The 12,734-nt window shown below is 42.7% G+C and overlaps 1 protein-coding gene and 1 long non-coding RNA gene across 2 annotated transcripts; one reads left to right on the top strand and one right to left on the bottom strand.

Moving 5' to 3' along the window:
* The first annotated feature begins 592 nt into the window (after positions 1-592).
* LOC103772014 lies at positions 593-1,689 on the top strand. Its single transcript, XR_608152.1, has 2 exons — positions 593-772; positions 865-1,689. It is a non-coding gene; the product is annotated as an uncharacterized LOC103772014 (long non-coding RNA).
* Positions 1,690-3,532: 1,843 nt separating this feature from the next.
* COQ10B (coenzyme Q10 homolog B (S. cerevisiae)) lies at positions 3,533-9,801 on the bottom strand. The gene is made up of 4 exons (XM_008939332.1): positions 9,662-9,801; positions 8,349-8,541; positions 6,283-6,384; positions 3,533-3,700 (listed from the first exon to the last, which is right to left on the bottom strand). The coding sequence occupies exons 1-4, from the start codon at positions 9,781-9,783 to the stop codon at positions 3,533-3,535; spliced, it is 585 nt and encodes a 194-aa protein (XP_008937580.1). The 5' UTR covers positions 9,784-9,801.
* Positions 9,802-12,734: the final 2,933 nt, after the last annotated feature.

Here is a 12,734-nt window from a genome sequence, read left to right as displayed (position 1 = left end):
GCTGCGCCCTGCTGCGCTGCCTGCCCGCCCTCGAGGGCCTGGCGCCCGCCAACGAGGATCAGCGCGTCGGTACGGGCTCTGGGGGAGCTGGGAGTTACTGGGTCTCTGGAACCTCGTGTCCCCTCGGCGTGGCAGCCTACGCCTTACAGCGGGAGGGACCTTTCACTGGTCCCTGGCGTGGGTGTGAAAGAACCAGGAACAGCCGAGGGGCAGCACCCCCAGCTGAGAGCTGCAAACGAGGGAGGGAAGAGTCGAGTTGGCTGTTGGAGCCATTGCAGACAGACGTAAGAACTGTTAAGACACTGTGGCAAACCAAATGGAAAAAAGCTTTATGCTGTCTGACAGTAACCAGTGCTCCTTGATACCTTTTGGAGGAGTAAACCTGAGACGTGTGAATATCCCACAGTGATTTCTTTCGTTGACAAATGTCAAGTAGCAGAGAACTTTGTTTTTCCCCTGGAACTGATAAAACTAGCTTATGTTTTTGCTCAGAGGCTTCTCCCTTTTTGTGTTATCTCCAGCACTTGAGTGCCTGCCTTGGCAGCAGGAGCACTGTATGTAATAGGTGATTCTGAACATCCTTTTTCTTACAGGCATTGAAATAATCAAGAGAACGCTGAAAATCCCAGCAATGACTATTGCAAAGAATGCAGGTGTTGAAGGATCATTAATAGTTGAAAAAATCCTGCAGAGTCCATCAGAAGTTGGCTATGATGCAATGCTTGGGGACTTTGTAAATATGGTAGAAAAAGGAATCATAGACCCAACGAAGGTAATTTAAAATAGTCCTTAATTCTCAGTGTTCCTTCCTCCCACCTCATGTGGTAGTCAGCAGGTAGTAAGTTATTTCTTTCCTGTATTTAGGTTGTGAGAACTGCTCTGGTGGATGCTGCGGGCGTTGCCTCTCTCCTGTCGACAGCAGAAGCAGTGGTGACTGAAATTCCCAAAGAAGAGAAGGAGCCAGCAATGGGAGGCATGGGTGGGATGGGTGGAGGGATGGGAGGTGGCATGTTCTAATTCCTGGGAGGGGGACACATCATGAGCTGTGCTGTGGAAGACTGACAGTTCTGACTTCAAAAACTTGGGACGTCAGCGGAAGGGGGCGGATAGTGACTGAAGTGAGGCTGGTGTTTAAAAGAATCACTGTAACCATCAGTTACTGGATTTCATTTAACACGTGTAATTGTTTACAGTCATTGTCCATGCCTACAGATAATTTATTTTGTATTTTTTGAATAAAGACATTTGTACATTCCTGATAACTGGGTGCAAGATCCATCTGCCAAGGTCCCGGTTTAAACATGAGGCACTCGATACCCTGTTCAGAATCATTGGTGCTTGCCAGTACTAGGAAGAACTTGGAAGCCACTGTGCGTGAGACTAGACAATTGTGTACCAAGTAGGCAAACAAACAGTTATGTGACCTTTATGTAATAAAAAACTGCTCCAAAGTTATTAAATGTATCACCTTATTCATCTGCACACAAAGCCATAGTCAGAGAACCCTGACAGCCTCCTGCTGCTGCTTCTAACATTTACCACAGATCTGACACTGAGAGCTTGGAAAGGACAGGGCATTTCCCTCCAGGAAACATTCCTTTGCCTAGGATGTTTCTCAAGTGACTACATTTTGCTAAGCAATATCGAAGCTGAACTAGTTCTTTGAAATATTAAACAATGCTATGAAAATAAGGCATGTGCACTGACTTTATTTTGCCCTGTCTATGCTGTGTCCTGTGCTGCAACAGGCCCCGTGCATCTCATCTGGGCCTGTGGGAGGGAAGGTGCCTCGAGGGTATGAAACAGGTAAGTTACCTTGGCAAAGACAGGGCTGTGGGCTTTCTAAATGCTTCTCTGCTCGGGTGTAGTAAGTGGTTACCTCCTTGCCTAGAGACTTCCAGGCTTTCAGCTTTCCTGTAGCAAGCCTCAGGATTTAGTTTGAGTTGGAGATGCTGCTCTACCTGTTAAAATGACAGCTTGCTGTGCTGCCTGCTGGGCTCTCCCACCTGACACAGCTGGTAACTGGTAAGTGCAGTCTTTTCTGCCTGCTTTTCAACACTGCTTTCTGAACTAAGTGACTGTGTTCCCAAACTTGGGGTTACCCCCCATTGCCTCAACAAACGGAACTGCTTTACACCACCTCTGTGCTGCAAAACCCCCTTTAATCCAGCTGTCACCTCTCCAGCTTCAGCAACAACTCACCTTCACAGGGTGTGTGGGACTTGAATTGCTCCTTCTGGCAAAGTAAATGATCTGAAGCTGCTGCAGGGCTTTGTCCTGAGCCATACCTTCTTAATGCTATTTAATTCACTCTTCTGTAGTAAGCAGAGGGATTAGGGGCACTCTGGAGAGAGGGCAAACTTCAATACCTCCCCTGACACTTCACCTAATTTCAGTCAGGAAATTGGGTAATGCAAGGCAACAGAGAGACAGGACTTAAAACGTGTTCAAAAGTATCTGCTTATGTTTTTTCAGAGACTGGAAAGGGAATATTAACGTCAAGAACAGAACTACCGAAAACGTACCAAGACAGCTCCTACCATCATAGTGGACTAATTACTGATCGTATGATACTGAAAAATCCCTAAGAACTAAGGTTTAGCTCTGTTGTGTTTTTTAGTGCCAGCTGGCCTTGAGTGTGCTGATCTGCAGGAAGTGGAGGAGATCTTGTTCCCTCCTCCCAGGGAGGGCGGCACGGTGGTGCAGAGCATGGCATGTCCCTGTCCTAGTTCTCAGAGGTAATGCTTGTTTACGTGGTTTAAAGTTGTGTTGGAACTGAAAACTAGTAATGAGCTCTACCATAACCTAACTGCAGTGAGGCAGGGGCAGGTAGGCAAGTTCAGCCTGATCAGAGTACTATAAACTGAAGTGTCCCAAGCCTGGAGAGACAGGAACCACTGGCTACAGCTGGCACTGCTGCATTCGAATCACAATAGCCCTTATGTCTGACATCTGAAAACTCACAAGTGTTCAGGCTGTGTTGTTTTTTCTCTTGCAGTTGCTGGTCAGAATTCAGCAGCAGCTGGAGACTCCCGACTTCCCCTTGTCCTTCACTTGGATTAAAAGCACCTGCTCCTCAGTGCCCGACTAACTCTTGGTGCTCCCCAAAGCCAGGTCAGCTTCCCTTTGCCTGCCCCAAGATGGCCAAGTTGATGCTCTTAAGTTACATTCATGCTACTAATAATTTAAACTTGAGTTAATATGTACAATGCTGAAAAAAACATAAGCTTGGATAAGACAGAACCTAGGCTGTGATTACACAAACCCTTTGGCAAGTCACTAAATAGCAGCCTGAGATCTCTTGTGTTACAGTAGCTGCCCGTTGGCTGTTAACAATAACACCTTTAAGTTGCACTTGATTGCAGCTCAAACATTCTCTGTACATCTGGCTGAAGGGGTGTGTTCTGTACAGTATAAAACCCCCACTAAAGCTCAGGTATGGAATAGATGCCCCAGAGGAGGAACGTGGCACCTCCTGTACAAATGAGGTGTACAAACAAGTTTACAAGGGAGGCTGTTACAGCTTTCCCTTTTACGTCTGGTGAATTTCGTGGAACATCAGCTCCCGAGGTATGCTTGTCTCTGGGCCATGGAGTTTGGATGCTCTTCTTTCAAAGGCAGCTACCATCTGCTTCACCACCTCATCAAAAAATAACGTAGCCAGTTTTGAGTGTAGAAGTGAGCGAAACTCAAAAGAAACCTGTTTAGGAAAATAGAGAAGAACTGTTTTTCCTGTACATACTGATGTGGTAAAATGCTGTTACAGATGGACAACTTCATTAAAGAATCTCCAGTTAGTCTGCAAGTAAGCTGTGGGAGAAAGAACAGCTAAAACTGAGCTACAGGTGAGTGAAGAAAATCCTTATTCCTTGGTCAGAGGACTCTCTGGCCTTTTCAATTATAAGAATCGTGTCTTTCAGTTCTTTGAAGTAATCATTTCCATTTATCTGAACAGAATTTTACTTAATAAATGATGCATCACAAAACTTAAGTAAAAGATCTAGGATAATGCAAACCTACTAACAAACAATAACTTGGTTGCTTTGTGCACAGAAATCACTTGGAGGACAAAAGCTGGCTGAAGAAAATCTGGCAAAATCTGGGTGGCAAGACAGCGGACGTACAGGTAAGCTGGAGCAAAAGCTGGAGCAAACCCAAGTGGCATTTAAAAGCAGCTCAAAATAGCTACATATTAAATATCAACATTTTAAATCAGTCTTTCTGTCTTGGTAGCTGTAGTTACAGGACACTCAGACAAGGGCATTTTACTGACTCAAGCTGCAGTTTTGGTTTTGTCTGCTGTGTGTCCTACCTGGACACCCCCTGCTCCCGACCTTCGCTGTCCTGATCTGGGCAGCCAGTTTCAGAGTACAGATATACTGGTGAAGTTCTCTGCACCCTGCCCTCCAGCCTCCTGCTGCAGTGCTCTGAACTTAACCTCCTCATTTTCTTTTAGCTACGGGCATCTTGCAGTTAAACTGAAGCTCCTGCAGCAGCTAACAAAGGGAGTTCCCTTTCTCTCTTCACCCTCAAAAGACAGGGTCACTTTTATGCCAGATAGCCTTCAGTTGTGCTTTGGTGCTGTGCTGGCCTTCCGTGCAGTTAAATAACGTTCCCCCAAGGCTATGGGATGGCACTGTTTTGGAACACACAGCTTCCCAAGAGGTAGCAGAGGTTTCAGGAGAAGAAGCAGGCTGTTCCTGTGTGTTTTTTATCACTCCTGCAATAGCATGCCTTTTGGATTGAGATGAAAGTGGTTTTGTCATTCCTGAGAAGCTGGCAGATTAAATGCCAAATGGAGCAAATGCAGCTCCTCTGGAGTTGTTTAGGAGTGGTGTGTGTTACCTGGAAACAGCAGCACACAAGTAATTAATTAAACTACTTAAGCTGTAAGCCTGGTGTAGCTTCATTTACATTTGCTTCACCTCAAGCATCAGTAAAATTAACGTGCCTGCGTTTAGAGAGGGTGTAGAGTTCTGCAGAGTCCTCAAAAGCCAACGAGCATTCCTGAAACTGAAGCTTTGTCACAAATACCTGTAAGTGCAGAGTGTGCTTTGAGGAGGGTGCTGTGCAGTGCTCAGCCCCTGGCTGAACGCAGCAGGTCCCTGACTAGCAAGGGTGAGAGTCCTTAAGGACCTGCCTTTGAGGCAAGCCCCTGCTCAGCTGGCTACACTGCCTTCTGCTGCCTCAAAACGACAAGAGCAGTAAGAACCATCAAGAGCATTTCCCCAAGAAAGTGAAAATACCTGGTTTAAGTCCAGTTTTGACTCCCTTTAAGTGAAATTACTGACCTGAAGTGTCAAAAGGTGGCTTTTGTGTGTGTGAGGAGTTTTCCTCACTGACTCAGGATACGGATCAGGGTTTAAACACTTGCTTAATTTGAGTTTTCTCCACTGATTTATGGCTTGGGTTCAAAGCTAGTTTATGTATTGGAGAAGTTCAAATACCATGAGCAAATAACATGTAGACATTGTTGGGAAATCCCATGAGAAATGTATTTTTTGAGTGCCTATAGATTGAATTTTACTGTTGAACTGTATGAAGTGCAATACAGGAATAAGCTGAAAGTCACTAACCCAAGGAGATTAACGTGCTAGTTTAGAAATGCTCCAAAAGCTTTTTTTCCCATTTACAGAAGATAATGTTTAAAGCAGAGTATCCCAGTAGATGGCAGCGGGACCAACCCCTGTCTGTGTACTTTTGTAGCCAGTTCTGAACTCCAAGTGAATTATGTGCTCAATGCAAAACCAACTCTTAATGCTAAAAAAGCATAAGAAAAAAAATGTGGTGACAGAATAAATAGACAATAATGGAAAAATCAGTAACTTCAGTGGGAAATAAGTTTTCTAGGAGTAACAGGCCAAATCAAAGAGCAATAGACCTGAGCCACAGTGATGCCCCATCATTGAGCAGAAAGACAACAAAGATCTATTACACCTGTATTACAGAAGGAAGGAGTAACACTTAGAATATATGAAAGAGTAGAACTGGAAGCTGGAAAACTGAGTTGACCAAGCTACAGGCCAAACAGGACATATGGGAGAATATCTACTCTGAGTACCAAGAGCACTTAGATTGTAGAGTAATTGAAGGAAACAGCAAACTACATTTAGAATTTGTAAAAAATTTTTTTTTTTGGATAGTAGTGACTAAAAATAAATTTTCTGTGTGTTTGTTTTAATGCCTGGTAAGAATTTTTTTTTTTTAAAAAAAGCAGCACAGTTAAGATACTGTTTCTATGCCCTTTTCCTAGCATATGGTGCTCCTAACTGCAACACTTACTGAAAAGTCCAGCGTGCATGTCCGTGGGTAGCCGGGCACGCCGGGGCTGAAGCGCCACACTGTTTCCAAGTGGTTAAACAGTTTTCCATCTGTGCAGGATGCCTAAAAGGAAGTTTAAAAAGTCAAGCTACAAGAGTCACGACACAGATCTTTAGCATGATGCATAGAACACCAAAATAATGCTAATGTTATCTACATATGTATATAATAATGCTACCAGAACTTTGACTAACACTGCTTTAAGGAACCAATATGGATATGTACTGTTTGTGTGTGTCTATACATATATATTTAATTACAGCTGTAGGATATTTTGTATACTGATACACACATAGACTGGTAGTCTGGGGCTACAGCAATGCTTGGCATCAAAACAAATGTGATGGGAGTCAAAATCCAAACATCTGTCACAAGATACTGTTGTGATCAAGAACTACCACGAAGTCAGACTATAGACCCAAGTTCATAATCAGCTTAGATATTGGCTTTTAGTTACTGGCAAGCCAGATTTAACTAATGCTCCAGGAGTGCTTGCATAAAATACTCCCTTAAAATAATACTTGCAGCAGTTGGCTCCATGGTTTTCATGACAGTAGGGTCCTTATTTTCATGCATTTTGCTTTTAGCACATGTAACTAATCTTGTATGGTTATATTTATAATAGAAAAAGATTGAAAGACTTACTCTTCAACATCATCTAGAGATAATCTCTGTAACTTTTTAGTTTTACTAAAAAAACCTGTGCTCATTTTGTCACCACCAGGAGCCTGCTATGCTCAACCACCATGCAAGCTGCTCCTGCCCAGAGTTATTTCTGAGGATAGTGATATAGTCTAAACACAGTTGCTTCTCTAGAAAAGTGCCTACAAGTTAGATGAACAGAATGTAAACTTCTAGGAAAAAAATCCCAGCAGAGAAAATGCTGTCCAGGAGAAAAAAAAATCTAAATAAACTGTTCTCCTCACTGCTTTTCATGGTCTTTTCTGAGACAAGAAACACTCTTTGCAGTGAAACAGGGAAAAAGAGTTGATAAGCCCATCTGGTAGCTATGTGAAAGGAAAGAGCCATTCCTGTCATGGAAGAGTGGAAAAGGAAAGCAGTTGGCATCTAAAATGCAGATTTTCCATTGGAGCTGGTCAACTTTCCTAATAATGGAGACAGATTTATTCTTTCTCCTTCCAGAATCACTAAGTCCTTTGAATAAAGGCACTTTGCATATTCACTTTCCAATTCATATCTTCCCTCTATTTAAGCAACCCAGTTTCTGTTTTGAGCAGGGTCTCTTAAGAGGAAGCCTAGAAAATAGGATTTCCAAACCATTGTCTTGAACAGCAATCAACTGTTGTAATTCCACTAGTTCAAAAAATAGTCAAGATCTACTACATGAAGTGAGAAGCAATTTTGTGTAAGGGCTCTGTTCTGAGCTGTTCCTAACCAAAACAGATTGGAACATGGAAGGCAAACTAGTAAGAAATCCAGACATCATTTACAATCTCTCTCTTGACATTTTCAGTTCTTGCACTTAAGAAGCTGAAAGAAGGACTACAAGTGCTTCTCTTCTGAACAAATTAATTCTAAAAAATGAACTTTAAATGCACTCTTATCTTCTCATCAAAACAATGAATAACAAGTTCTTCAGCAGATCCTATGCTTAAGACTTCTCATTTTAACTAGGTAAAGTTGTCAGAAGAAGAGTAACAACAGATAGCAATTTTGTGAAGGCATCAGAAGCTACAGCTGTCAAAGATCACTTAAGTCAGTATTAATTTTGCATTCAGAGAGGTTTGGACAAAATTCTACCAAAACCAAACAAAAATGATGTATCTTCATTAATGGCTGCTAGTTTCTTCAGCAAAAGCAAATGAAAGTGCAATTCCTCCCCTCTACTTGACAGCTTGATTTAAAAGCACATTCAAATTCTCTCCAGTTAACCTAAGTCGTTAAATAAAAGCAACACAAGTTCTGAGCCACACACAGCATCAGTTTTGTTTCAAAGTGCCAGTGAACTATTTGAATTTCAACAAACAAGAGTTACAGAAAGTTACAACTGAGCAGAAAATGCTTACCTTAACTAAATGTGGTCTCACTAGGGTAACAACTGAGGTGTACCTCTCCAGCACAGGAGGGAATCCTATTTCTAGCTGTGCTTTGCAGTATCCAGAGCGCTTCGATAATATATCTGACTTCTTACACCAAGGAACAAACAGTTTGTAATTCTCCACCACAGCAACAACCTCATACATCTCCTGCATAGAATATCTGGAAACAGAAACATGAACATTACTTGCAAGGTATTTTAACTTCAAATCCACTATTTAAAAGTTTCAAAGATGGGATAAATGGCAGTTTGGAAGGTGAACATACAGTCACCAGAAAATGCTACCACTGGTGTTGGAAATTAAAAGGAGAAACAAACCCAATGAACTGGTAGAAACCTCCCAACATCCCAGAATGGGTGAGGTCATCTTGTATAGCCCCCCTGCTCAAGCAGGGTGTTGAAATCATATGGAGGAATATGATGGCAACAGTTCAGTCAATTCTGTGGTAACATGGCAAAGTATTACATAGCCATGGCTTTCAGGTTTTAGTTTTGACTCAGAATCAAAGCTCACGTTCAATTCCACCTGGGTTTAAAGTGAAGTGTATGTTCAACAGTGAGAACCACTGGGCAAAGGCTCTTTTGAAGTGACTATGCAAAATCTGTTGCAGTTTGAGAACCATCACATAACGGAGTGTTAAGCATGGTCAAAAAAATTATCCTAGTAAGCAAATAGTTCATATACTGTGCTGGACCAGAAACTGGGGGCAGATCCCAGTCTTGTCAAATTAACTGGAATTTTCCCATTAGCTTTCAGGCAAACAGGATTTCAAACTGTTTTTCTATGTGCTCAAGTTTCTTCATCACACAACTAATGAAGTTCCTTCTTTTAAAGAAAGGAGATTTTGAGAGGCGGTAAGTACAGCACAGTGTAAGTGCAAACATTAGCATGTATTTGGGATGGAAGGGAACAAACTAGGAGTTTTCACATCTGTTGGTTTATTCCCATTTCACCAGATGAAATTAATAGTGTATTCTTCCCTTTCAGGGTTGTTTTTGCTTTGTCAGGGAATAGAAGGATTATTTCTGCTATTTCTTTTTATGGGGCAAGGGCTTTAGGTTCCTACTTTTTTTTTTTTTTATATATATATACTCAATTTCAGACTGGAAAAGCCTGATACCTACAAATTCTGAGAGTCAAAACTTCCTAGTGTCCAATTGGGCAAAGCCACAAGGGCGTGTCTCCAGGGATGCTCAGTATTTGAACTTCTGGTATTTCAGATTAATCACAGCAGACACAAAACTGATAGGCACGTAAAGACCCCACGTGTCTATACAAACCCTATAATTCTTCTTTCAGAATATTCTTTTCTTTTATTTACTAGTGGTGCAGCAATGTTGAAGAAAGTTCTTGTCAAGGTATGGCTCGTTACAGGTACTTGTGAAGGAGAAATTCTGCTCATCAGAATACCACAAGAAGCCAAGTGCCTGCAACAGGAAAAATGGTTTTAGATGTTTCATGTCAACAAAATAAGTAACAACGCATTCAGGTGAGACAATCTGTTGCATAACACTTCAGAAAATGTCAGATTCAGATAGAAAAACAAAGGCTAGTAACAGTATACAAACTGTTAAAAACACAAGGGAGATTTTTTTCCCCCCCTTAGGAGAAACTAAAAATAGCCCCTGGTCATGAGAAAAGCAACTGGCAAAATAAAACACAAAGGCCCAGTTAAAGGCTGGCTTCGTGTCAGCCTGAGCTCACCTACAAGCCTCATATGCACTTAATTTGCAGCACAGGCTTTCTTAAAGGCAAAACGAAGGAGGAGAAGGCTCTGCTTGGAGACACCCAGCTGAACTCTGCTGTAGCCCCCCAGCTGCCATCCTTCCCCCAAAAGGGCACAGGCATTTTGAAAGGCCTTTCAGAAGGTGCATTGCTTACCCAGCTTTCAGAATTTCCTTTGGAAAAAATCATGCCTTGGACACAGTGTTTTCACAAATAATCACAAACTACCTTTCAAAATGCCAGTAAGTCTAAGATTGTGCCGAAGTGTTCTCAGTCTGTGAACATCTACACTAAAATTTAACAAACATTCATTGTGATTAATAGGTCTGCTCTGCAAAATTATTGGCTTTGCCTAGACCGAGTCAATTAAGATGCAAAGTACTACCTCAAAGCCCTGATTTTTGGCACTAGGAAGTTAAAAATGTCACTATTTGCTGTCAGTGATTCTATAAATGGAAGCTGAAGAGCAACCTAGGTTCTCTACTGTCCCTTCTCTAATTAAACAATCCAGACTATACTTCTGGATTCACATACTCAAAAACTGAACCAGCCTTCCCCACTTACCATCAGGCTTGTTTGGTTGTTTTGATGTTATTTTTTAAACACAGGCTTTTTCCACACAGACTGGACAAGGCTGTTAAGGAGAGGCACTGCTGTGACAGAAATGCTGGAAGGTTGCCAGTGACAAGGGAGCTGTCTCTACCAGATTCATAGAAAGTGTTCAAATATTTGGACTGGACCTCATTCTGCAGAGCTAATTTAAATTGCATTCTCCATCTGAGGCTCTGTAGAGTGCACAGTCCAAGCTATTTCCCAGGTTTCTTCTCTCAGTTTGTTTTTTTTACTGTAATGCTGTGCTAGTGTATTGTTGCATACTGTTTTATCTAGACTCGTTTCAGCTACAAGGCTGAAAAACGATCTCTACAAATAGTCTTTTAACTGCTGTAGGTCAATGTCCAATGGCCATTCGAGGAAGGCAAGGTTAGGAGAGGTGGTAATGCTAAACAAACACGGTGAGGCTTCCTCTCTCTCCCCATTTTATCTGAAGAAAACCAGATGCTATGAGAATGTGCTGGGCTCAGTCCCAGTCCAGGAACGCAGACTCCTTTGAGAAATCACAAAACCACAGATTTCAATGGACTCTCACACGTGTTTTTGTGAACCTGACTGAGGCCACAGAAGAAGAGCCAAGTCCACCCCAGAATTCAGATACACTGACCACCTCTGTATGTACCCACAGGGCCATATCCACCCGTGCTGCTCTGACTGGCAGCACCTACCTCCTGCCACTCACTGCTTCCCACTGATGGGCAGGATCACTGGCTCCCACGACCAGAGAAGGAAACGTTTGCTGCTGTCTGGTAGACATACATAAGACATCTATATTCAGTTATTATTTTCAGTAGCTACAAAATTTTCCAAGCCTAAAGATTAACATATTTCTGAAAAAAGGGACCTTGAGCTCCTGACTGTAAAGACAGGGATCGGGGGTAGGAGCATGCCAGGGCAATTGTGTTTACTGTTATCCAGCTGCTACTTCCAGAAGAGTAGTGGGCTCTGATGGCCATTTTATGGTCTGCAAACATGAGTTGTTCTCATTCAAATTCTTTTTTGACAGCATCCAAAACATGAGCTTTGGCAAGGAGTGTCCTCATCAGCTCTCAGTCTGAATGAGCACAAGAGAGCTTTGCCACCGAGTCCCTTGGGTCTCCTGCTCAGCGCAGTAAGGGGTGGACAGGCAGGAACCCCTGTGGCAGCTGCAGGAGGGGGAAGCACACCCGGCTTGGAGGCTACAAACAGTACAGCACCATTTGGGATCCAGCTTGCACTTGCTTAAAACCAGCTGCCAAGATTCTTGCAGCTTACACTAGAAACATTTTCAAACCTAGTTTGCAACCAGTTACTTAATGATTGTTTCCTTATGCTGAACACCCTTTCCAGTTGATTTTGCCCTTAAGAGTAATAAATTACTTTAAAAAATAGCAATTTTGTTTACCAAGACTCAACTATTTCAATATTGCAAATAGAAGGACACAGAGTAAGAAATGTGGTGTAAGGTGGCATTATACCACTGCACAGTAACAGTGATGTCAAATGACTGCTTGAAATTTGACATAATGAAACCACTCTCCACTTTTTCATCAGTTTTATGAAAACAGCAAGACTTTGAATTTGACAGAAACACGGCAGCACCACTGTAGCAGCAGTAACACCTTTCTCCTAACATTTTGAAATTGCACTCTTTCTTGTTTGTTTGTTCTTTTTCTTTCAGTTACAAGATGAGCTCTTCTCCCAGAGCACGTTTTGTTACTGAGGCTGTTCCAGCCAGCCTTACATGTGACTGGGGTGAGGAACGTGTTGCACTATCCAAAGTGGAAAACATCTGGGCGTTTTGCTCAGCTTTTCGTTTCTTTTATGGGTTACTCAAAGTTATGCAACGCGCTCACGCGAAGAAGAGACAACTTTAGGACTGAGAACCGTTCCTTGCACCGACAGCAGCGGAGCTGAAAGGAGCCGGCAGCTCCCGAGGCTGAGGGCGCCTCAGCCGCCCGCTCCCCTTCCCCACAGCCTGCGGTGCGCGCCGCGGCAGCACCGGGACCGTTCCCTCGGGGCTGTGCTGACGGACCG

The sequence above is a fragment of the Merops nubicus genome, unplaced genomic scaffold, assembly GCF_000691845.1.
Source record: "Merops nubicus isolate BGI_N331 unplaced genomic scaffold, ASM69184v1 Scaffold31034, whole genome shotgun sequence".
Classification (NCBI taxonomy): domain Eukaryota; kingdom Metazoa; phylum Chordata; class Aves; order Coraciiformes; family Meropidae; genus Merops; species Merops nubicus.
Note: the sequence above shows the minus strand (reverse complement) of the source record. Positions and strands in the feature narration are given on the sequence as shown.

Bases quoted from the DNA above. Each gene is read 5' to 3' on its own strand.
- COQ10B (XM_008939332.1), bottom strand. From the start codon at position 9,783: ATGAGCAGAATTTCTCCTTCACAAGTACCTGTAACGAGCCATACCTTG. The intron at 6,385-8,348 runs GTAAGCATTTTC...ACTTCCTTTTAG, and splicing joins TGAGACCACATTTAGTTAAG to GCATCCTGCACAGATGGAAA. The intron at 3,701-6,282 runs GTAAGTGTTGCA...TTTCCTAAACAG, and splicing joins CATGCACGCTGGACTTTTCA to GTTTCTTTTGAGTTTCGCTC.